At 37.5% G+C, this 26,285-nt stretch overlaps 3 protein-coding genes across 4 annotated transcripts; 2 read left to right on the top strand and 1 right to left on the bottom strand.

Annotated features, from left to right (window-relative positions):
- Positions 1 to 3,772: 3,772 nt before the first annotated feature.
- LOC131606314 (SKP1-like protein 1A) lies at positions 3,773 to 4,252 on the top strand. 2 transcript variants are annotated; one of them, XM_058878562.1, is made up of 2 exons: positions 3,773 to 4,146; positions 4,228 to 4,252. In XM_058878562.1, the coding sequence occupies exons 1-2, from the start codon at positions 3,773 to 3,775 to the stop codon at positions 4,250 to 4,252; spliced, it is 399 nt and encodes a 132-aa protein (XP_058734545.1). The 2 variants fall into 2 exon arrangements, with proteins under 2 accessions (XP_058734545.1, XP_058734544.1); XM_058878561.1 differs by having other exon boundaries at positions 3,773 to 4,252.
- A 4,183-nt stretch (positions 4,253 to 8,435) lies between these two features.
- On the bottom strand, positions 8,436 to 10,265 carry LOC131604260 (uncharacterized). Its single transcript, XM_058876711.1, has one exon. The coding sequence runs from the start codon at positions 10,263 to 10,265 to the stop codon at positions 8,436 to 8,438; it is 1,830 nt and encodes a 609-aa protein (XP_058732694.1).
- An 8,305-nt stretch (positions 10,266 to 18,570) lies between these two features.
- LOC131604259 (uncharacterized) lies at positions 18,571 to 21,161 on the top strand. Its single transcript, XM_058876709.1, has 6 exons — positions 18,571 to 18,778; positions 19,268 to 19,490; positions 19,644 to 19,881; positions 20,023 to 20,193; positions 20,355 to 20,875; positions 20,963 to 21,161. The coding sequence occupies exons 1-6, from the start codon at positions 18,571 to 18,573 to the stop codon at positions 21,159 to 21,161; spliced, it is 1,560 nt and encodes a 519-aa protein (XP_058732692.1).
- Positions 21,162 to 26,285: the final 5,124 nt, after the last annotated feature.

Genomic DNA, 26,285 nt, shown 5'->3' with positions numbered 1-26,285 from the left:
CTGCGACAACAAATCAGCAAACACAATGGCGAAAAATCTTGTGCATCACAAGTCACAGCAAAACTAAACACACAACAATCAAGTATTAGAGAAGCTGAAGCAATGAAAGAGATCAAACCCTATAAGAGCACACTGGTTGTTGCTTCCTATCAACCCTATAAGAGAAGTGGTATATTTTCTGAATTCGGTAGATGGTGAGTGGACCAATTATTCAGCTATGAAGACAATGATTGATAAGTAAGTGAGATTGTTCTAAATATTCATGTATATTTATATATTTAATTATTTGTGAGATTGATCTAAATATATGCTTTTATATTTTTGTTAGATCAATACAAGTGTTCCGAAGTCAACGAGACGCACACGTATCCCGGACTAAATCAAACAACATTACTTGGATCAAAGTGCAGGTACATTAATTTTCACAATTTTGCTTATAATATTTAGGCTACTTGATAAAACAAGACAACTATAAAATCTTATTTGTTTTTCTATGTAGTGTCCGATACAGCGAAACAGTTCAGATTGCGGATACTATGTTTTGAGGTTTATGAAAGAAATCATTCAAGCGAATCAATTAGAGATTCCAAACACGGTATGAATTTATAACTTAAGATAATTTCTTATAATTTATTACATTTAACTAAATCATTCATATTATGTTTTTGTTCTGTAGTACTTTGACGACTTCTATGCTGCTTCTTACACGAGACTTAAGTTGGAAGAAATCAAAGAGGATTTGTGTCAGTTTTATATTCATCAGCTATTCATGTAGGTATGAATGCATTATTGTGTGAACAGTTTTATGAATACATTATTTTGATAATGACTTTGTGTTTGAGTTTCTTTGGTGGATGTTGGTTCATGTTTGTTTTTGTTGTTGTTGAGCCTTTAATTGACCGTGTTGCTCTGTTCATACTTTGCAGGACCAGGCCGGGAAACGATCAAACTTTTGAAGTAAAATATTATAGTACTCTAGGATGGTTACTAACTTTGTTCATACTGTTGCCAATATTTGAAGTATAATATTGTTGATGTTACTGATTTAGTTTGTTTGACATGAGTTAGTTACATGTGAAACTTTCTGTATATATATCATACTTTACATGATTTAGTTTGTTTGACAGGAACTATAATGATGTATATATATAATTTTGGATATTATAATGGTATTATCTTAGTATATATATTGTCCTACCTATGGTTGAAAATATATCTTCGAAAATATATTACAGGTCAAAAATATTACAGGTTGAAAATATATTAGAGGTCGAAAATATTACTGGTTGAAAATATATTACAGGTCGAAAATATTACTAGTCGAACTGGGAGGCTTAAATTACAGGTTGCACTTTAAAATACCTCATTTAGCAACGACAACGCTTCTAAAAAACGCTCTTAAAGGGCCACCTACTAAAGCGCTTTATTACTAAAAGCGATGCCTAAGTTTAAAAAAAAGCATAAAAAATAAAAAAATGCAACCTACGAAAGCGCTTTTGGAAAAGCGCTCTTATAGGGGAGCTACCAGAGCTCTTTTTCCAGAAAAGCGCTCTTATAGGAGGGGCTACCAGTGTGCTTTTCTGGAAAAAGCGCTCTTATAGGGGTGGCTACTAGAGCGCTTTCAAAAGCGCCTTCGTTACCTACGGCAGCGCAGGCTTTGGCAGCGCTTTAGTAGCCCAAAATAAGCGCTTTTAAAGCCCTTCCGCGTTGTAGTGATAGAAGATCAAATTGTAAACATATTCACGAAGGCGTTGCCGAGATCAAAATTTTAAGAGCTACATGTTACACTTGGAGTCACAGAAATTTGCATTAAGGAGGAGTGTTGAAATTGCTATAAATTTTTAAAATATTCTTAAATATAAAGTGGAAAAAAATGGTAAAAGAGCCTAGAACTATAATTTATATGGTAGAAGAACCTAAAACTATAAGTGTAAGGAAATGATAGAAGAACCTCGAACAATCATGATACTAAACTATCATGAAACATCTAGAAAGAACTAAAATAATGTATAAACATTCATCACTATCGAGAGGTTAGTGACTAAAGCCTATAAATAGGAAATCAGAACTTTGAAATTGACCATCCAAAAAATCAATGACATTGTCTTCTTTCTAAACAATTTTCTAAAACAATCTTATACAAACTATCAATTAATCAACTACCAACAACTTTGATGATAATAAATACAAACTCTATTATTTTTCTCTTAATAAATGTGTTGTTTAGTTTCTAACCAATAGTTTTTTGTTTGCTTGTTCCCAACTAGTAGATCAATTTAATCATTCAGGTGGAAGGATGATTTATGGAGGATTGGTGGCCGTTCTCTTCAGTGCTCACTTGTTATCAATTTTAGAATTGTCTACATTACAAATAGGGTTGGAGGTGCATGCCGGAGCGAGACGCAATTTGGTCTGATCTTTTGGAATTCAAGTATGGTGAGGGAATGAATTGTCTTTAGGATGAGGTGGCGGTGAATAAGGTTAATTTTTTTTGTTGTGGTGGCGAGACGTGAGGGAGGTGTGCAGGAGTAAATTAATTGGTCAATCTTGGTTTTTAGCTCCTTATCATACAAATTTGGGTTTGGCCATATGTTTGATTTTTGGAATCACTGCTGAGCAGGTAATTTTACTCTTATAGGTCTGTTTCTGAATCTGTTTGAGGGGTGTTCGTCGAAGGAATAGAATGTGGTAGATTTAGGATTATGGGAGAATGGTCATTGGAAGGTATGGATTCTGGGGACTTTTTGGGGGCTCTATCAGATGAGTGGAATGAGCTGTTTTTTCTTGCTAATTCTTCTCCTGTGTAGAATGCAGTGATTCGGTTATCTAGTGGCATAATCAGGATAACAATGAGGAACTTTTATCAAAGTTTGTACGCTGTGAGGCTTGATGGAACTTTGTTGGACAATGATAAAATTTAGGTGATTAATAACATATGAAAAGCGAAGGTTCTCGGAAAGGTCAAGATTTTCGGATGGCATTTCATTCTTAATAGCCTTCTTACTAGAACATAGTTATAAGCGAAGATAAATTTATTATAAAACTAATTATATCTATTTTTTATAGTAAAAATTATATTTTGAATTTGAATTAGGTTAGAAATCAATAAGTTATAATAAATATAATTAAATAATTAATTATTTAGGTAAAATCTAATTTAAATATTAAAAAATAAGTTTTACATTGAATTATTAAATTAATAATTAATTTATAGAACTTAAAATATTTAAAAATTATTATTCAAAATTTTAAAATGGTAATATTAATTACTTTTAAAAAAATATGATTTGCAATGATAGTCTTATTATATAGATTAAATATAGTATATTTAAATATGACATATCTAATATTAATTATTTCGCTATTCTTGATTTTTTTAACAAAATTAAAGTAAATTATCTAATAATGTCTGAGAATTTTCATAAAAGTTATAAATTGAATTTGTTTCATTACTTTTAGATTAATTATTTAGCATTTCTTATTTATTTGTTAACTATGTAACAGAAAAGCAAATATCTACGGGGTAGCAATTCTTTTAAATATTTTGAAAAAAATAAATCTTTTTTATTCAAAAATCAAATCAAATCAAATTTGAATCCATAAATAAAATTTGTTAGGTACGATTGAACCTCTATTTGTCCTATAAATACTACTCAGACCCTTTGTTTTTCTAAACTCAGCTCACTCTCAATTTTCTAGCTCTAAAGAGGGTTAAGGTTTTAGGGTTAGGGTTTTATCTCTATAGAAAAAGCTAAGAAAACAGAATACAGTCATGGCATCAACATCAGCAAAGAAGATCAATCTCAAGAGTAGTGATGGTGATATTTTTGTAATAGACGAAGCAGTGGCGTTGGAATCACAAACTATCAAGCATATGATTGAGGATGATTGTGCTGATGAAACCGGAATCCCTCTTCCAAATGTAACAAGCAAGATTTTGGCCAAGGTGATTGAATACTGCAATAAGCACGTGGATGCTGCGAATTCTGATGGAAGATCGGTTGACGAGGATGAAATCAAGAACTGGGATGCTGAATTTGTCAAGGTTGATCAACAGACACTCTTTGATCTCATCTTGGCTGCAAACTACTTGGACATCAAGAGTCTGTTGGATCTTACATGTAAAACTGTGGCGGACATGATAAAGGGTAAGACACCGGAGGAGATTCGCAAGACTTTCAACATTAAGAATGACTTCACTAAGGAGGAAGAGGAGGAAATTCGTCGCGAAAATCAATGGGCTTTTGAATGATTACAATTTACATATTTTGTTTTAAGATTAAATTAGAAATAGAGTGCTAAGTTTAGAGAAGAAATTCATGTTTTATTGATTATTATATTTTACTTTAACAGTCCTATGGATTAATGTTATGTTTAGTTTTATTCATCAAAGAGGTGCAATACAAATTATTAACTATATATGATTTAGTACTTTTATTTTTTAGTAATGATGTTGTGTTGACTGTATTGTGGATTGGTTCTGTTTGGAACTAATATTGAAACAGTTTGTGTCTTTCCTATGGATGTATCATTCAGACCTCTTTCAGAGATAGTGTAGTTTGCATATATTTTCAGTTTAAATTAAAATTGCAGACAAGCAGTTTCAAAATTCCTTTTAGCGGATTTTTTTTTTTTTTTGTAAGCAAGTTTCATTGAAAAGAGAATAGAAATTCTCAAACCCGGTTACAAAAGGAGCCGATGATACAAATCGGAGAAGAAAAATTACACACCAAATGAAACCTACGAAATGTAAAATAGAGGGTTTTTACAAAACTCATAAAAGTTACAATTGGTATGTGTAATATTTCCTATGAAAGACCACCTCCAAACCATGGCTTTAATATTACCAACCACTTCCAAAACATCCCAACCTTCCTCTTTAAAAATAATGCTATTCCTAAGAATCCACAAGCTCCAAACAATTGCCAACCAAATGCTACCCTCTTTACCCTTTTTAACCCCCTTACTTTTGCAAAAATAACACCACTTAGTAAAGCTCTCTAAGAAACTTCCTCCTTTATAATCCACAAATTCAATCCAATCCGCCACTTCCTTCCAAATCAAACCGGTAACATGACAATGCAACAAAGAATGGGACGAAGATTCGGGAGATAAACTACAAAATACACAAGAAACATCACCATTATTATTAATAATACCTCGATGGGAGAGCAAGTCTCTTGTTGGAAGCCTCTCAATAAAACATCTCCACCCGAAAGCTTTAATGTTATGAGGAATTAACATCTTCCAAATTTCGACAAAAGCCTTGTCATGAACGTTAACCGGACCATAAGGAATGCAAGGTGAACTAAGAAAAAGATAACAATCTTTCACCGAAAAAGCTTGCTCCTCCCCCTCCTTCCACAATACTTTATCTTTAGAATCCACATTAGGAGAGATCGTTTGAAGACGATTCCGTAGAGAATATAAATCTTCAAGAAGAGGATTAGAATTGGTATTAGGAATTCCAAAATCTCCCCATTCCCACTCACCCGAACACCACCCGCCCATACTTCCCACCGATGCTTCCTTCAAAAGAGACAAAGAAAAAAGGTGCGGATAAACATCCTTCAATCTACCACAAGGCAACCAAGAAGCGGACCAAAAAGAAGTTGCATATCCATTACCAATAATAAAAGAAGATTTGTTGACAAAACCATCTTTAGAATCCTCTTGAATTAAAGATAGGATGTCCATCCACCAAACCGATTTAGAATACTTAGAATTTCCACCTTTTTCACCTAGAATGACTTTCAAATTAATATCTCCATACCGAGCCTTCAAGGTAAGATACCACAAAGCATTTTCTTCCGATAGAATTCTCCACCGCCACTTATTAAGAAGCGCCGAATTAAACTCCCCCAACCTTCTTAATCCAAGCCCCCCTTTTTCTATCGGAAGACAAACATCCTTCCAACTCACCCAATGAATCTTTCTACTCTCCTTTACACCACCCCAAAGAAAATTACTTTGAATCCTTGTAATTTCCTTAATTATTTTGACCGGGGCTTTGTAAAAAGATAAAGTGAATATGGCTAGGCTACTTAAAACGGATTTGAGAAGAGTGATCCTACCTCCAAAACTAAGCCACCTCTCCTTCCATGAAGACAATCTTTTCTTTATTTTAGACACAAGACTACTCCACGAAGCAATCCTCCTAGGATTAGATCCTATAGGAATACCGAGAAAGAGAAAACCTTTGTCTTCCGTCCTACAAGAAAGAAAAGAAGAAGCAATATCCAAAAAATTAGGATTTACATTAATACCAATTAATTTGCTTTTGTGATAATTTATTCCGAGACCCGAAACAAGTTCAAAACCTCTCAAAACCGCTTTAATAGCCCGAATATGATTCCAACTTCCGTCGCCTACCAACAAAGTGTCATCCGCAAATTGAAGAATATCAATATTGCACTTCCCGTTAATATTGAAGGCCATAAAATCTCCATTTTCCACCGCTTTATTAACCAAACCCTTAAGACCTTCCGCTACAATAACAAAAAGAAAAGGAGAAAGAGGATCTCCTTGTCTTAAGCCCCTCTCCACTACAAACTCCTTTGTAGGACTACCATTAACCAACACCGACATGTCACTAGTGAACACTAAAGCCTCCATCCACCGCAACCAAAGGGAACCAAACCCCATTCTTCTAAACATGTATCTAAGGAAGTTCCAATTGACTTTATCGTAAGCCTTTTCAAAATCAACTTTAAATAGAAGACAAGGTTTACCTTCCTTTTGAGCAAAATCCATCACTTCATTGGCCACCAAAACACCATCTAAAAGTTGCCTACCCGGAACAAAAGCACTTTGACAATTGGAGATAATAGGATCTAACACCTTCTTCAACCTACAAGCCAAGATTTTAGAGATAATTTTGTAGATGCACCCAACCAAGCAAATTGGTCTATAATCATCCAATCCTAAAGGATTAGCAACTTTAGGAACCAAAGTCAAAAAAGAGGAAATAATAGATTTGGAAAGATGAGCCCCTCTAAAAAAATCCTCCAAACACTTTACAAAATCATCTTTAAAGAAAGACCAACATTTCTTAATAAAATAAAAAGAATACCCATCCGGACCCGGGCTCTTCGATCCATCACAACTCCAAACCGCCTCTCTAATCTCCTCCTCCGAGAAAGGCTTCTCGAGAAAATCTCTCTCCGCCATGCCCAACCCCTTAAAAGCTATCCCATCTAACACCGGCCTCGACACCTCCGGTTCGACAAACTTCAATTTAAAGAAATTTCGAACTTCTTCCGTCACCTCTTCCACCGTTTCCAACAAGCCACTATTAGAGTTGATAGGACCAATATGATTTCTCCTCCTTCTTTCTTTCATAACACTATGGAAATACCTACTATTTGCATCTCCTTCATTAAGCCACCTTAACTTTGATTTTTGAATAAGCATATTTTCCTTAATCTTTAAATTCAACCAAAAAAGGCTACTAGCCTTCTTGATATTTTCCACTCCTACCATCTCTTCATCTTCTTCATCCAACCCCTCATTCATTCTCCTTACCCCCTCCTCAATTTCCAAATCTATCTTCCCAAAAACCATTTTATTCCACCACCGAAGTCTACCTTTAAGAATCCGAAGTTTCTCCTTAAGAATGAAATCTCCACGCCCCTCCACTATAATATCTTTCCACTCCTTCTCCACAAAAGGAAGAAAGTCCTTGTTAGAGAACCACTCCTTGTTGCAACAAAAAATTTTAGGACCCCAATTAGCTCGATCTAACACCAACCAAATAGGACAATGATCCGAGATGTCTCTCATTCCGATAAATTGCCCCACCACACCCCAATCTCGAATAATATTATCCGCCACCAAAAATCTATCTATTCTACTTTTAGATTTGCCATCACCACTAAACCAAGAGAACTTCTTACCTTTAGAAGGCACATCCACAAGACCGCTATCATCAATGAATCTAGAGAACTCCCTCCATTCGGAATTACTACCCACCATAGACCTCCCAACTCTTTCCTCCCGATTCTTTACCGCGTTGAAATCCCCTCCAATCAACCATTCACCGTCCACAAACTTATTCTTTAACCTCAAAAGCTCCCGCCAAAGAACTCTCTTTGCTTCCAAAGAACAAGAAGAATAGACATTGAACACATAGTAAACCGAATCATGCCACTTTAGTTTGACTCCCAAATAACCCACTCCTTGGAAGCTACATAAAACCTTCACACTACTTTCTTTCCAAAGAATAAGAAGACCGCCCGACAAGCCGATAGAACTCGAGAAAGAAAAGCCTATGTCTTCAAACCTCCAAAAACTCCTAGCCAATAAATCGGAGACCGAACTCAACTTAGTTTCTTGAATAAGAAAGACATCCGCCAATCCCTTATTAATAATGTGACTAATTCTTCTCCTCTTTATTCTACTACCTCCCCCTCTAATATTCAACGAACCTACAATCATCAAAACTTGAAATTAGACACCTTCCCTCCTTCTTTTCTAATTCTATCCTTTAACTCCATTTCCTCTAACTTTTTTTTATAATCCAACTTTGTTTCCTCCACCACCACACCCAGATTGGAAATAGCCAAGAGTAATTTATCCCCTGTGTATGAATTCAAGAAATTCTGAATCCTAAAATTACTCCTCAAAATATTTGAATTCTCAGACTGGCAGCCATAAAAAATGCTCCCATTACTATCTCCTCCTTGAAACCCCTTTGAACTACTACTGGAAACAGCATTATTCGGATTACCTCCAGAATCCTCCTCTTTATTCCTATTTTTAATTTTGACTTTTTTATTATATGAGGGCCCCACCAGTTCAGAAAACTTTTTAAATTTTACACTTTTCAACTTCTTCCTTCTACAAGATCTGAGGCCTAACCTGCTAGCATATAATACCTCTTCCGTACTAGGCACATTGGACTCTATAGAGGCTGAAAAAGCGGATATAGGGTCTGCTGAACTTCCCCCACTACCATCGTTACACGTCAAAAGTTTACTATTTTCCACTGCATTGTCAAAACGTCCCTCACAATTCTCAAGAGAAACTGACTGAAGGATAAAGGGATTGTTTTTAACCAGAGGATAAAGCATCTGGCCCACTTCGCCATCTTCCAACGGTTCATCTTCGTCATTTTCCTTCGACCTCCCCGATCCAGATAACTCTGCTGGCAAATCAACACCGGCACTGCAATCTTCTCCGGCGCTGCAGTCTTCTTCACCTGCGTTGCTCTCTTCTCCCGACCAACACTCATCCGAACTTGAAGAGCAAACCACCTGAGCATTCTTCCCCTTCTCTCCTTCTCTTTTGAAATAGCCTGGATTGTCTTCCATGATCCTCACCACATCCAGACGGATCTCAGAGACAGCATCGGAACAAATGAAAGAGCCAATAGAGTTACCCACTAGTTCAAAGAAATCATAGTTCATAGCGTGGCACGGAATACCCTGTACTCGGATCCACAAAGCCATCTCCCTATCTATATCAGACTCCTTCCATGGCCTTATTGAAGAAAACCATTGTTTCCACCAACTGGATCCGCCATTTATCAAGTCCTCAATCTCACCATCCTCCACTCCTTCTAACAAACATAGATTAGGGCCCAAAGGAGATACCTTGATTTGAAAATATCCTTCCAATTCAAAGGTAGATTGCATATTATAGGTAGATCCAAAGTGTATAACTTCCCCTGTAAAAGCCTTCTTAAACCTTGAGACCATATCCTCTTTCGTCGAAAACACCAAACGAGGAGCCGGAACCGAAGAGGAATAGCCACCATTGTTAGCTACCGCTTCGGCAAAAGATTTACAACCAGAACTTCTCTGAACCAAACCACCTGTTCTCACAGCCTCACTCCTGAACATGCCCCCCTTCTGATGAAAAACAGCTTTCTTCACCACATCTCCCTTGTTGCCTATACCCTCAAAACCACCTCCGCGTTCAAATCTGGGCGGGTTTGCATGTATTTTCTTCCCCTCAATCATGACATTGTCCAGCTTAATCGCCAATCTCTGCAAATCCTCCACCTCCACAAACCTAGCAAAACCAAACCTTTTTCCGTACTTGTTACGCCTAGGAGAAATCACCACTTCAACTATGTTCCCAATGCACCCAAACAAGCCAAAGATGTCTTCAGCAGACGATGAATCTGGAAATTCAGAGAAGTAAACCGACGAGAGATTTTGCTTCACACTTCCAATCTTCCTTCCATTCTTCGGAAAAACCTCCCAGAAGTTAACTTGATTTCTAAGGCCCCTTCTCCTCACAACCTGCCATTCCGAACCCATAACAACAAAGATCCCCAGAAAAAGCGAGCTAAAGAAACCACGAAGAAACGGAGGTTGCAAAGATACAAACAGTTAGGAGAGAGAACAGAGCACTTTCTCTCTCATTACGAAATATTCACAAAGTGATTATATATGGAGCAGTTTTTTTTTCCCTTTTAGCGGATTATTTCAAAGAAAAATGAAGGATGGATGATATTTATCATTCTAATCAAACAAAATCTTAAAAATTAAACAACTCTTTTTTTTTTCTTCTCAATTATCTTTTTTTAAAAGACCTCCTATCAGGGTCGGTCCCGACTTTTTAGAGGCCCAGGACAAACAAAAAAATGACCCTTAACAAAAAAAATGATGTTTTACTACCCACAAAAATAAAAAGAATCTCGGAGACAATATCAAAAATATAAAGTCTTAGTTGTTTTTAACCATAAAAAGTTATATGCAAATCATTAAAGAATTCAAAATCAAAATATAATTAATTGAATTAAGAATGAGAATCTTGTAAATGCTTTAATTGCTCCAATTTCGAAGCTTAATTAGTAAAAAGTTTATTTATATGATCAGAAAAATTATAAATCAAAATACAATTGAAAATGAATTTGATTTCATCATAACATTATGATAATAAATGAGCTAATTGTATGATGAACTTTTAAATATTAAATTATAATATATAAATAATTTCTAAAATTTATACTAAAATAAATTAAAATAAAATTACAAGAGTTACAATAAATAATTATCGAGGATAAAATTTGATTTAAAATTTAATTATAAATTTTAATTGATTATATGAAAATTATTTTATAATTAAAATTTAATAAATGATAATTGTCAAAAAAAAAAAATTATAGAGGAATTCATTGTAAACCAATAGAATAAGGTTGTACTAAGGTATAAATAACTCGGTTAGTCATTTCATTTTAAGAAAGATTGAAGTTTTTTTTAAAAAAACTAATAATTTCATTTTAAGAAAGATTGAAGTGTTTTTAAAAAAAAATAATAATTGAAATTTAGTTTGTCATTTAAGAATAAAGTGTTTTTGTAAAAAACTAATTACTTGAATTTGGAGGACAGTAAGTATCGTACCACTATCAATAAGCTCCCAAAGAAATGACCCAGCCACTGGACAAGTTGAAGAAAGCTCTCTATGGGTTGAAACAAGCCCCTAGAGCATGGTATAGTGAAATTGACAGCTACTTCATTCAACAAGGATTTCAAAGAAGTCAGAGTGAGCATACCTTGTATATGAAGCATCAAGGTAAAGATATATGATATCCTTCTTGTTGCCCTTTATGTTGATGATTTGGTGTATACGGGTAACAACAAGAAAATGGTTGAAAATTTTAAAATAGAAATGATGAAAATATATGAGATGAGTGATCTTGGCTTGCTGCATCATTTTTTTGGTATTGAGGTTCACCAAGATGAATATGGAGTTTTTATTTGTCAAAGGAGATATGCTGAAAATATTTTGAAAAAGTTTGGTATGAATGGCTGCAAACCTGTTGATATTCCTTTAGTGGTGAATGAAAAATTAAAGAAGGAAGATGGTGGAAGATTAGTAGATGCAAGCATGTATAGAAGTTTGGTTGGGATTTTGTTTTATCTAACAGCTACACGACCCGATTTAATGTTTGCTGCTAGTTTGCTCTCAAGGTTCATGAGTAAACCGAGTCACTTGCACCTTGGAGCAGCAAAAAGAGTTCTAAGGTATGTCATGGGAACCATGGAGCATGGAATTAGGTTTAAAAAGAGTTTTAAACTCAAAATTAAAGGCTACTGTGACAGTGATTGGGTTGGAAGTGTTGATGACATGAAAAACACTTCTGGTTATGTGTTCAGCCTAGGTTCAGGAGTAATTTCTTGGTGTTCGAAGAAACAAGACACTGTAGCGCAATCTTCAGCTGAAGCAGAATATTTGGCAGCTGGTTTGGCTACACAACAATCATTGTGGTTGAGAAGAATACTTGAAGATATCGGAGAAAAGCAAGAAGAAAGTCTGCTGCTTCACTGTGACAATAAATCAGCAATAGCCATGGCGAAGAATCCTGTTTTCCACAGTCGAATAAGACATATTAATATAAAGCACCACTTCATTCAAAGTGTGATCGAAGATGGCGATGTGCAGTTAGTGTTCTGCAGTTCACAAGAGCAACTTGCAGACATTTTTACTACAGCACTACCAAGAGGAAGATTTCAACAACTTAGAGAAGCAATGAGAGTTAAAGAGCAACACATTAAGGGGGAGTGTTAAAATTAATGTGTTGTAACCACCACTGGCTTTAGTAAGAATTATGATAGAATTGCAACCATCAAATTCTAATTATTGTCTTTATTTAGAGTTATGTTAGAGTTGTAACATTAAGATTGAGAGAACCAAGAGTCCTCATCTTAATTATCATCCTATTGTATTCTATGTCAATTTTGATTCAAGCCTATATAAAAACTTTGTAATGCTAAGAAAGATATAGCAGTTGGTGGTGAATTCAATAAAATAGCAGCTTTAAAGCATATCTTCCACCAGTGGAAGTATAGTGAGAAAAGTGTCCTGTGCAGTTTTAAAGCATATCTTCCACCAGTGGAAGTATAGTGCAAAAAGTGACTAAATCCAGTTTTCCTCTGCAGAATACTGCAACACCATAATTTATCACATACCACCTCTAGAATACCGCCAACAGAGTGGTATCAGAGCTGCAGATCCTTGCAGCTGCAGCAAAAACAACAAAAGTTATGGCTTTTACAAACAACCCTTCCGCAACTTACATCAATGTCAAAGTTCCTCTATTTGAATGAGAGAACTATGATTTTTGGGCTATTAAAACGGAGACTCTATTCACATCTTTGGATGTTCTAGAGTATGTCAAAACCGGATATGAAGAACCAGCACCAACGGAGGCTGAAAAATCAAAAGAAAAAGCTGAAGAATCAAGCCAACGGCTTGAAGAGTTGAAGAAGAAGAAGATCACAGATGCTGGAGTTCTCGGGATGATTCAAAGAGGGGTCTCTCTATCCATCTTCCCAAGGATTATGAGAGCTAAAACATCGAAAGAAGCCTGGAGTATCCTACAACAAGAGTTCAAAGGAGACTTAAAGGTGCAAACGGTGAAGCTTCAATCTCTTAAGAGAGATTATGAAAATGAAAGGATGAAGGAGAACGAGAGCCTGAAGGAGCACTTCAACAGACTCTCCGAGTTGGTGAATTAGATGAAGTCGCATGGTGATACGATAGAAGATCGCAGAATTTTTGACAAAATTCTGATTAGTTTGACAGCAAGATTTGACCCTAAAATGGAGACTCTATCAATGCTTGGATCTGTACAACATTTTTCATCGGTGCTTGGATCTCTACTAAGGCTTCTGCTCAACATCAAAACTGAAACGATTCTCTTGCAAACAAAGCACATTCATTGGATTAAGCGAATTTTTAGGATTTGAAGAAAATCAAGGAGAAAGGGGTGGGCTAAATAAATTTTGAGCCTTATATCCATTGTTTCTTAAACCATGAACCAAGGCCAAGTTACAACATTCAAAAGTCCTAATTGAGACAAGGTTAACTACGAAAGCATATTAAGCAGGATTTTGTTATACTGACTCCTAGGTTTGTTAAAACTATTTCTAATCACTACGCTTCTTTAAACATTCATTTCTAATCATCCAGTCCTAATTTACAACGAACTTCGATTCCAAAACTAACGTACGCATTCCGTTAGAATTACTTCTCGAAGGATACAAACGTCATCTACGAATATACACTTAGCATCAAGGAGATCTCGAAATTGGTTTAATCAAAGGCGATCATTTCTAATAAAGACTCTTGAATGGGGGAACCACATCCAGAGGGTTCTCCTAAACATGGGCAAAATTTCAGGGATTACAGGGACATGCAATCAAAGATCCTATTAACTAGGGGCATTCATCCTAAGGTTCAATCGACCTGGGTCACATCTCGAAGCAATAACAATCAGGGGCATGTCAAATGTGGGAGGAATCTAAACTAAAAGGATGGAACACTATGGATAACCCTCCATACCCTGGAGATCAAGGGCATACCCTTCAATCTAAACGTCGAAACATACGACGAGGTTATTTCTCGGGGCACTTCCTTCATGGCTTGGAAATCATAGGCACCTTTTTCCACTAAACATTGGGGCATTGGATATCAAATCCATAAGGTGTGGAGAATCTCCAAAGGTTAAAGGTGTGGAGAACCTCGAAAAGGTTAAAGATGCGAATTGCAAAAGGTGAAAGACATGGAGGACTTTGAAAATTCAAAGGCGTGGAGTAATTCAAAGGGTCAAACCGGGGCAAGGCGCACAACAAAAGGAAAAGGCGTTCTCACACTTTACAACATCCGACAAATCTTTCTCCTAACTACGATCTTCAAAAATAAAAAAAAACAGGGATTGGGAAGTCGCGCTAGCATCACACCCCACCTTATCAAACAAAGCTACAACTCCAGCGAGCTATATATGCTTTGGTTATCAACAACCTATCATTGGAGCATCAGGCAAATACATATAAATCATGCATTACATACATTGGTTGATACATTACACCACACCTTTTTTAGGTAGTCTTCTTTAGGATAATTCTTACGATCCTTTCTAGGAACCTCTTCAGGCAGTCTTATCTAAGACAAATTGTCATCCTTTCCAGGAACCTCTCCAGGTGGTCTTCTTTAAGACATTCTTTTTCTAAGAACCTTTCTAGGTAGTCTTTTCTAAGACATTCATTGTCATTTCCAAGAACCTTTTTAGGTAGTCTTTTTAAGACATCTTTCAGCCTTTCCAGGTAGTCTTCTTTAAGACATTCCTTATCCTTTGTTAAAAAAAACCGTTTCAGGTAGTCTTCTTTAAGACAAATTTTATCCTTTCTAAGAACCTCTTCAGGTAGTCTTCTTTAAGACAGATTTTCATATCCATTCCATAAACCTTTTCAGGTAGTCTTATAGAAGACATTATTTCGTTCCACTCGTTACATCAATCAACATATACATAAGCATAAGCATTATCCACATACATAAACATTACTAAGCTGGCATAAGCATAGCGTATAGGGGCAAACATGGGTTAAACAGGTTCAATGGGTGTAAGAAGATAAAATCTTGGGATCGCATCAGCATACATACATACGCATTAGCATATGCATTCACATACTACATAAGCCCAATGTCCGACCCTCGAGTCGTGAGTTTCCAACCCTCGTGTTGTGATTGGTTTGTTTTCCGACCCTCGAGTCGTAAGTTTCCAACCCCCGTGTTGTGATTGGTTTGTTTTCCGACCCTCGAGTCGTGAATGTCCGACCCTCGAGTCGTGAGTTTCTAAACATATCGTTTCCTTTCCGTCCCTCGAGTCGTGAGTTTCTAAACATATCGTTTCCTTTCCGTCCCTCGAGTCGTGAATATTTGAAATACTATTTTCTCCGACCCTCGAGTCGTGAGTCTCCAAGCAGGTGAATCTTTTTCATGCAGGCAAACGTGCTAGAACCATAGCAAACGATTCTTTTTATGCAGGTAAACTTGTCCGAACCAAGGCAAGTGACTCCTATTGGTGCAGGTAAACTTGTCTGAACCAGGGCAAGTGACTCCTATTGGTGCAGGTAAACTTGTCTGAACTAGGGCAAGTGACTCCTATTGGTGCAGGTAAGCTTGTCCGAACCAGGGCGAGTGACTCTTATTGGTGCAGATAAGCTTGTCTGAATCAGGACAAGTGACTCCTATTGGTGCAGGTAAGCTTGTCCGAACAAGGGCGAGTGACTCCTATTGGTGCAGGTAAGCTTGTCTGAACCAGGGCAAGTGACTCCTATTGGTGCAGGTAAGCTTGTCCGAACAAGGGCGAGTGACTCCTATTGGTGCAGGTAAGCTTGTCCGAACCAGGGCAAGTGACTCCTATTGGTACAGGTAAGCTTGTCCGAATCAGGGCAAGTGACTCCTATTGGTGCAGGTAAGCTTGTCCGAGCCAGGGCAAGTGACTCCTATTGGTGCAGGTGAGCTTGCTAGAACTATAGCAAGTGATCCTTTTGGGGTTACAGAAACTACGATAGTAAGTAGGTACGACCAACTGCGAAGACTTACTAGAGCTATAGTAAGTGGGTCATACCATCTACGATAAACTTACTGAAACTATGATAGTGAGTGGGTATACCAACTGCGATGACTTACTAGAACTATAGTAAGTGGGTTACTGTTAGGAGTGAATTAATGGTAAATTCATGTGTTAATACAAGTAAATTTTGTTCTAAACTAATGCAAATTGTGATAGATCCATAGGTTTTTAATAAGAATTGAACTGAATAAGTTTAGTTCATTTGTGAAGCAAATCGAATCACTTATGGGTACTATTGATGCAGGTTTGGAGCTGAAAAGGAGTTTTATAAGAACATGAAGAGGAAAGAAAGCTGAAGTGTTAAGGGCAAAGCAAAAAGAAGAAGTTTTAGCAAGGGCGCGCCGCGGGAGTCCAAGACAGCGCCGCGCCAAACTCTCTGTTTGTGACCGCGCCGCGCCGCGGACGCGACGTTTCTGGCCCAAAAAATTATAAATAGAAGCCCGAGTCTTCAAAGTAAAGGACTGACTTTTTGTGAGCGAAATTAGGAGAGCATTCTGATTCCAAAACAGAGAACAACAATTGAAGGTGGATTCTTTGCCAATTGAAGATATTCCCTTGAAGAAGATGAATCCCTCCATAAATTCTTGTGTGTTCTTCATATCTATGGAGAGCTAAATTCCTCTTGTTGAGTTTAAGGTAGTAATTATCCTATGAATATACAATACCATTGATTAATTCCTATGAACAATTGTTTGAATTTATTATCAATAAGAAACCTTGTTTTTATATTAAATCATTGTGGAGTCTTTGATCGAAAGAAAAGATTCTAACTTTTGCCCTAGGTTACTATATTGATTCAATCCCAATTTGCAGAGATGGAATTGTGATTGGGTTTTCATAATTATCGTTCTTTATTACTATTACCGATATTGATATTTGGAGAGATCGAATCTCATAACGGTTAAAGTTTATCTAATTTGATTTGCAGACATGCATGGAATCATATTTGAGGATAAGTGAAGATAATAATTCGAATGATTGTTCAATTGTGATTTAATTAACACCTTGTATAGGAATAGGTTGATGAACCCTAAAGCTCAACATATCTCTTTAATCGTTAACAAACTTTCAGAATTTGCATTTACATTATTGTTTAGATTTAATAGCATAGTTATAATCATAAAACAAATTCAACTACTTTTTCTCACTCAAAATAAACAACTATAGAACGACAGTAATATTAAACCAATCTCTGTGGATACGATATATACCGAAAATATTTACCCACAAATACTTTCAACAAATTGGCGCCGTTTCCGGAGATTGGTGTCAATATTGCACGCATTGCAATAGTTTTATTTTGAGTTTTTACTATTTTATCAACTTGGTTGTTTCACTCGTTTGTTAGTTTTTGCAGAAATTCGTGTATGCGCAGCAAAGTCCCAAGTGATCAACTTCTTTTTGATCCCGAGATCGAAAGGACCGCGAGGAGGTTAAACAGCAAAACACGAAGAAGAGCAAACATAGCAAGAGCAAGAGACAACGCAACCGCGACATCGTCACAACAACTTGAAACAATTGACGAGTCGCAAGAAGGACTTTTCTTTCACGAACTATTCGCTGAAGAGGAATAGGAAGTTATTATACAACCTACTGTTGTCAACATGGATGCTACTGGTCCATGTGCAAATAGTCCACGACTCAACCCACAGTTCGCTAGAACTGCCGCCAACGGGCGACCGACAGAATTGAAGACCGGTATCATACAATTGATTTGTGCAGGTCCTTTCGCCGGATTGGACCACGAAGATCCGTACACGCATCTTACTCGGTTCTATGAGTTAGCGGGTACGACTAGTGTTGCTCAAGCTGATGAAAAGACACTATTCAAGAGGTTGTTCCCACATTCTTTGTTATCTAAGGCAAAAGATTGGTACTTGGATCAACCCGAAACAGTGATGACCGACTGGAACACCTTAGAGGAAAAATTTTTAGAAAGGTTTTACTCTCAAAACCGATTCTTTGAAGCAAAAACAACAATAGCCGTATTCTCTCAAGGCAGTAATGAATCATTGAATGAAGCATGGGAAAGGTATAAAGCTATGTTGAGAAAGTGCAAAGGACACGGTTTTGCAGAAGTCGATCAAATCCACATGTTCCGTAATGGTCTCACACCTACAAACAAGACACTCTTGGATGCCACAGCTGGTGGTTCACTTATGTCCAAGACACCTGCTGAAGCTACTCAGATAATAGAGCGAATGGCTCTGAATGATCGTCAAGGGAATCATGATCGAACTGTCAGAGATAAGAAAGCCGGAATTTTAGAATTGAATAACAGTGATGCTCTGCTGGCCCAAAATAAGTTACTAACATCGCTAGTGGAACTTTTGACACAACAAATGTCTAAACTACCACAACAACTCAAGGAGCTGAATGGTGTATCTAATTCTTATCAAGTTGCGAAGTGTGAGTTATGCAAGGGAGAGCATCAGACAGGATTTTGTCCACCGGTGTTAGAAGAAGAAGTGAATTACATGAACAACAATCAAGGACAAAGGCAGAATCAATATCAGAATCCTCTGTATCAACAAGGTTATCCACCAAGGAATAACAATCAAAGTTATCAACAAAGGCCACATAATCAAGGATATCAACAACAAGCCTTTCAACCTTACACTCAACCGTCGCCACAACAACAAGGAGGACAATCTAAGTTGGAAGAGACCGTGAATCAGGTCATACAAATGTCAATGACAAATCACAAGAATCAAGAGGCAGCTATAAAGAATTTGGAAACTCAGGTGGGCCAACTGGCTAAACAGATTGCGGCTAATCAATCAAATGCAACATTCTCAGCCAACACTCAAGAGAATCCAAAAGAGCATTGCAAAGCGGTGGTGACAAGGACTGGGCAAAAAGGAAGTAATAATGAAGTTGAAAAGAATGATGTTGAAGATGATACGGAGGAGAAAGCTGAAAAACATGATGGAGAAGATGAAGAATATGAAATTATTGATACTAATGCTGAAGAAGAAAATGTGAATAAAGAAGTTAAAAAGAAAGAAAAGCTAAAAAGAAATAGTAGTAGAGAAAAGATGGCAAGCAACGTAATACCAAGTCAACATTTGCCATACCCCCATGCTCCATCAAAGAAGGACAATGCAAGGCAATATCCAAGGTTTATGGAAATTTTTAAACAACTACAAATTAATATTCCATTCTCCGAAGCAATTGCTCAAATGCCAAAATATGCGAAATTCATGAAAGATATTTAGACAAAGAAGAAAAGACCGGAAGAAGAAGAAGTTGTTATACTTGATGCACAATGTAGTGCTATAATATCACGCCTTCCTCAAAAGGCAAGAGATCCTGGAAGAGTCTCATTGCCGGTTACAATTGGCAATCAAAATATTGGGAATGGATTGATCAATTTAGGATCAAGCATCAATTTAATTCCTCTATCAATAGTGAAGCGGTTGGGAAATATTGAGATGAAGTCAACAAGAATGACTTTACAATTAGCAGATAAATCAACCACTCTTCCTTGTGGAGTTGCACAAGACATGTTAGTAAAAGTTGACAAATTTTTGTTTCCGGTAGATTTCGTTGTGATTGACATGGAAGAAGATAAGGAGTCACCTATCATTCTTGGAAGACCATTCATGAAAACAACCCGGATGATGATCGATATTGATGATGGTATAATGAAGTTAAGAGTTCAAGATGAAGAGGTATGCTTTAATCTCTTCGATGCCATGAAGCAACCAAAAGACAAGAATGACTGTTTTCGCATGGATGTTTCTGAAGAGAGTGTAGTTGAAGTGGCAAACCAAATTCATCTATCTAGCCCTTTGGAGAGATCTCTTGTTGAATCTTTTAATGTACTTACTCAAGAAGAAGAAAAAGAAATTGAGTTGTTTTAAAAGAACTAGAGAAAGGTGGCAACACGATCACGAAAGAGGACAAGGTAGAAGATTTGGAGCTAAAAAAGGGAGTTAAAGAGTCAAAGATAGAATTAAAGCTACTCCCACCTCATTTGAAGTATGTCTTTCTAGATGAAGAGGGAAATAAACCAGTTGTTATCAGTTCTAAGTTGACTACAAAAGAAGAAGCAAGACTCATTCAAATTCTCCAAAAGAATAAAGCTGCAATTGGATGGGTATTGGCGGATCTGAAAGGTATAAGTCCTGCATATTGCATGCACAAGATCATGTTAGAGGAAGAATTCAAACCGGTGGCTCAACCGCAAAGAAGACTAAACCCAACAATGAAAGAGGTAGTAAGGAAAGAGGTGATCAAACTTCTAGAAGCAGGTATGATTTACCCAATTTCTGATAGTGCATGGGTCAGTCCAGTACACGTTGTACCAAAGAAGGGAGGCATGACAGTAATCCAGAATGACAAGAATGAACTTATACCAATAAGAATTGTAACCGGGTGGAGAATGTGCATCGATTATCGTAGACTCAACAAAGCTACGAGAAAAGATCACTTCCCTCTACCATTCATGGATCAAATGCTTGAGAGGTTATCGGGGCAGAATTACTATTGCTTCCTAGATGGGTATTCCGGGTACAATCAGATTGTGGTAAACCCAGAAGATCATGAGAAGACAGCTTTTACATGTCCATTTGGAATTTTCGCATATAGGAGGATGCCATTTGGATTATGTAATGCTCCAGCTACTTTCCAACGTTGTATGCAAGCCATATTCTCTGACCTCATTGAAAAAAGTATTGAAGTATTCATGGATGACTTCTCAGTATTTGGTAAAACTTTTGATACACGCTTGAATAATTTGGATGTGGCACTTGGAAGATGTATCGAAACCAATTTGATTTTGAATTGAGAGAAGTGTCATTTCATGGTAACTGAAGGAATTGTACTCGGACACAAAGTATCTTCAAGAGGACTTGAAGTGGACCAAGCCAAGGTGGAGGTAATTTCAAAACTCCCACCTCCAATAAATGTCAAAGGAGTAAGAAGCTTTTCTAGGTCATGCAGGATTCTATAGAAGATTCGTAAAAGATTTTTCAAAGATTGCCAAGCCTTTGAGTAATTTACTCAACCAAGGTACATGTTTTAATTTTGATAAATCTTGTGTACAAGCTTTCAATGACCTAAAAGAACGGCTAGCCACCACACCTGTGATCGTAGCACCCGATTGGAAAAACCATTTTGAACTTATGTGTGATGCTAGCGATTATGCCATAGGTGCGGTATTAGGCCAGCGAAAAGGAAAATTTTTTCATGTCATACACTATGCAAGTAAGGTGCTAAATGATGCTCAAGTCAATTATGCCACCACAGAAAAAGAATTGTTAGCTATAGTGTATGCCCTTGAAAAATTTAGATCTTATCTCATTGGGTCAAAGGTGGTGATTTACACAGACCATGCGGTCATTAAATATCTGCTTACTAAACCGGATTCGAAGCAAAGACTCATTCGTTGGGTCCTTCTTTTGCAAGAATTTGACATAGAAATCCGGGATAAAAAAGGTTCAGAAAATGTGGTAGCAGATCATTTATCCCGTTTGGTCAATGTAAATGTCACCAACCAAGAAGCTGAAATAAATGATGAGTTCCCGAATGAACAACTTTTTCAACTCCAAATAAGACCTTGGCTCGCCGATCTTGCTAATTATAAAGCAACCGGTATGATACCGGAGGACTTTGATTGGAACAAAAAGAAAAAGTTGTTAGCCGATGCAAAATACTATGTGTGGGACGACCCATATTTGTTCAAGATAGGTAAGGATGGCATCTTAAGAAGATGTGTTACTGAAGATGAAGCCCAACAAATCTTGTGGCACTGTCATAATTCGCCTAGTGGTGGACATTTCAACGGATGGAGGACGGCAACAAAAGTTCTCCAATCCGGGTTTTTCTGGCCTACTATTTTCAAAGACGCCCACCATCATGCAAAGAATTGTGATAAATGTCAAAGAGTTGGTGGGATAAGTAAACGAGATGAGATGCCACTTCAAACCATTATTGAAGTAGAAGTTTTTGATTGTTGGGGCATCGATTTCATGGAGCCATTTCTTCCTTCTTTTTCTAATGAATATATTCTAGTTGCAGTGGATTATGTCTCCAAGTGGGTAGAAGCCATCGCCACACCAAAAGCGGATGCCAAAACTGTGCTAAAATTTTTAAATCGAAACATATTCACACGTTTTGGCATGCCTAGAGTGATTATAAGCGATGGTGGATCTCACTTTGTTAACGAGCAGGTAGCAAAAGTGCTGGACAAGTATCATTTCAACCACAAGATAGCGTCACCTTATCATCCCCAAACCAATGGACAAGCAGAGATCTCAAACAGAGCAATCAAGAATATTCTAGAGAAGACTCTGTCAGAATCCCGAAAAGACTGGTCGGTAAGGATAGATGATGCCTTGTGGGCCTATAGGACAGCATACAAAGCATCGACTGGTGCATCTCCGTTCCAAATGGTTTATGGTAAGGCATGTCACCTCCCGGTGGAGGTGGAGCACAAAGCATTATGGGCATTACGATTCTTCAATAGAGATGATAGTTTGGCTTATAAGAAAAGGAAGAATCAAATCCATGAGCTTGAGGAATTCAGGTACCTAGCATATGAGTCTAATAAAATGTACAAGGAATATATGAAGAGGTACCATGATAAGAGAATCAAGAAGAAAGAGTTCAAGGTGGGAGACCTTGTATTACTATTCAATTCTAGGCTCAAGCTCTTCCCAGGAAAGTTAAAGTCTAAGTGGCCAGGACCGTTCGTAATTAAGGAAGTCAAACCATACGGTGCCATTACTATCGAGGATAGTAAGAGTAAAGAAAGTTGGACCGTTAATGGAGAACGGTTAAAGAACTACCTTGGGGGAGAGTTTGATAGAGAAGTGTGCACAATCTCACTTTTGAGCACTTAATAAAAAGTGTTTGACCGTCGAGCCATGCGACGTTAAACGAAGCACTTGTTGGGAGGCAACCCAACGGAGTAAGTTCTTTTGTTTTTATTTTAATTTTTATATTCATCTCATCAAATCAGTGCAATGAGAGTGAGAAGGAGTACAAATCAAAAATTGATGTGGGGAAGTTGTAACAATTTGTTAATTTAGAAAACTGCAAAAATTCGCAAAGCCGCGCCGCGAGCATAAAGAGCGCGCCGCGACGCCAAACAGAGAGTTTGGCGCGGCGCAGTGGTAAAGGTGCGTGCCGCGACAATGCGAAAAATAGCTTTTATTTGGAAACCACTCAATTTCCCCCTCATTCTTTGTTTTGAAAACTCTCTCCACTCCTCAGAGCGAAACTCACAAATTCGCAGTTGTCACTCACTAATCTCGTTCACTCTCGTTCATTCTCCCTTAATCTGCAGGAAGGTATGTATCTCTTCCCTTATTCTTGTGTTAGTCACCACATATATTCAAAGGCAACCCTAAAACTTTAGGTATTAGGAACACATAAAGGAAATTTTGAAAACCCTAGGGTAGATGACAATGATCTGGTGTTCCATTGATACTTTATTATGTGATTAAGGGGATTGGGAACTTCAGAAAAAGACCCATTACAGGCAAACCCTAGCAGTTACGCCGCAGTCGCGCCGCGGGTAACTGCAGTCGCGCCGCGACTGGGTTAATCATTTCCATATTTTGTTTTTTTCTTTTCTGATCCTAACAATATATATGCTGTGTGTTGTTGTTTGTCCAGTAACTGCAGATGAATCCTTCAAAAAGAGGACGCACCAAGACAACAAGTTCTGGTCCTAGGGGAGCACGTGCTTCGACCGATCAGGCTGAGAGATTTTTGGGTCGGGCTCAAGCAGAGAGATTCAAGGATTTGGGGTCCCAAACCATTTTAACTGAGAAGTTGGTCACCACTTTGGGACAAGGAGGAGGTCCTTACTCTACTATGTGGGATTACCTGGAGCATAGAAACTGGCAGCGTGTGTTTCAACCACACACAATCATTTATTACGACATAGTGAAGGAATTCTATGCTAATGCTATCAAAACCATGGATGAAATGGTGGCCTATACATATCAATCATTTGTGAGAGGAAAAACCGTGGCATTTGATAGAGATTCCATCAATGAATTCTTGGGTGAACCACTCCAATTAGCAGAGGATAAGAAATGTTTCTATAGGCAAAATGTGCTTAACTGTGCCGACCTTATGGACCAGATGTCTGAAAGAATATGCATCCCAGGAAGAGGACCAGAACTTAGTAAGCAAGGAAATCCGACCAACTACAACGGGAAGGATCTGAACATCCATGCGAGGGGAATTCTGTCTGTGATCTTGTACAATATCAGGCCAAGGACGCATGTGACCACCATTCCTTTAGATGTGGCATTTTTTATGACCGTCATCATGTCTGAGCATACCGTTGATGTCGCCTTCATTCTTTCGAATGAATTGCGCCGAGCAGCATTGAGTGACACACAACATGGCATTAATGCCAAATGTGTGCTTCCCCTTCCCGGTCTAATTATGGGATTATGCAAGGAGGCAGGGGTAGAGTGCTCGGGGCAAGGGCATCACGTGATTAACACTTTTATTGATGATGTTTTTATTAACAGGTTTTGTGCAAAGCCATTTTACAGGGACCAAAAGGCGGCAGCTGCCGCGTCTCAGGCTGGCCCTTCTGCATCTACAACACCACCACCTAGTAGTGCATCTGCATTTGACCCTCTGGTTGCGCATTACTATTATTCAGCCATGTTTGAGGCTAACAAGAGGTCTCATAGCTTCCTGCACGATGCGATGCAACAGCAGTACAGGAACCTTTCTGCTACACCTGAAGAGAGAACTTTCCCGACCCGGGAAACCTATTTCACATATTGTGGTTGGTCGGAATCCAACCCTTTTCCTGTAGGGGGTGCAGGTGTTAGTGCAGGTGTTGAAACTAACAACCAGACACAAGAGAATGAAGCAGAGGAGGATGCGGATATTGATGCCGAGATTGATTCTATGTTTGATAACTGATATGATGATAATTTTTGTTTTATTGTTGATTTTTCTAGTATTCTATGAATGGCTGACCTGTACTCTGATGAACCTTAGGGTCACTATGACTTGTTTTTTCTTCTTGGTATTAAAGTTTATGTTAAGTATTGCAAGTTGTTTTTTTTATTTGTATCAACTTAGAGTTAGTAGTCCTGAAAACACAAAGAAAAGCTCAAGTGAAGAGCAATGAAAGTACCAACAAAGGAGCAACATGTATAAAAGTGGTAGTGAGTGAATTTTCAAACAAAATTGGTTTTCACTGACTTTTTCAATAAGTGACAAATCAGGTATGAATTTTCAAACTCAAACTCCGAATGTGTCCATGAAACCAAGGTTGTTAGTAAATACTCATCAAAAGTTCTTTATGGTACACTATTTTAGTTGGATCGGCTTAGCGTTAACCATTGTGAGGAAAGCTTTCCATTGTTTACTATATGCAGGAGACCATCGATTATTTTGACTTGTTTGTATCATGCTAAACCTTTTGTCGCATCGTTTGTGGAAATATGTGGAAGTGATTTTGGCACTTGTTTTAATCTGAGAGTTCTTTGAGCTGGTTTCATCCTAAAACTTATTTTCTTCTGTGAGAGTGTGATCCTTTGCTAACCATTCTTTGAGCCTGAGGTCAAGGTAAATTTCATCATATGCACCAAGGAAAAACCTGGTGAGTTTTGATCTCAATAAAAAGTTTTGTAGAAAGTAGGGGAGCATTCATATAATCTAAATACAGGTTGATCTCCAAGTTGGGGAGAGTCTTAATAAAAAAGAAGAGTAAGTATAGGCAGTGACTTGCAAAGAACGAAAGAAATTTGTATCTTGAAAAAAAAAAGAGAGAAACAAAAGAAGAACAACGTTTAAAAGTAAACAGTTGTTGAAAAAAAAAGAGAGAAACATCGAGCTACGAGTGAAAAAGAAGAATGGGTGAAAAAGTTTAAGGTATCAAGGAAAAGGAAAGGAGTTATGATTCGGATGCTTCCCTAGAATAGGAACA

Source organism: Vicia villosa, linkage group LG5 (genome assembly GCF_029867415.1).
Source record: "Vicia villosa cultivar HV-30 ecotype Madison, WI linkage group LG5, Vvil1.0, whole genome shotgun sequence".
Classification (NCBI taxonomy): Eukaryota; Viridiplantae; Streptophyta; class Magnoliopsida; order Fabales; family Fabaceae; genus Vicia; species Vicia villosa.
The sequence above is the reverse complement of the archived record's forward strand: the minus strand, read 5'-3'. Positions and strand labels throughout refer to the sequence as shown.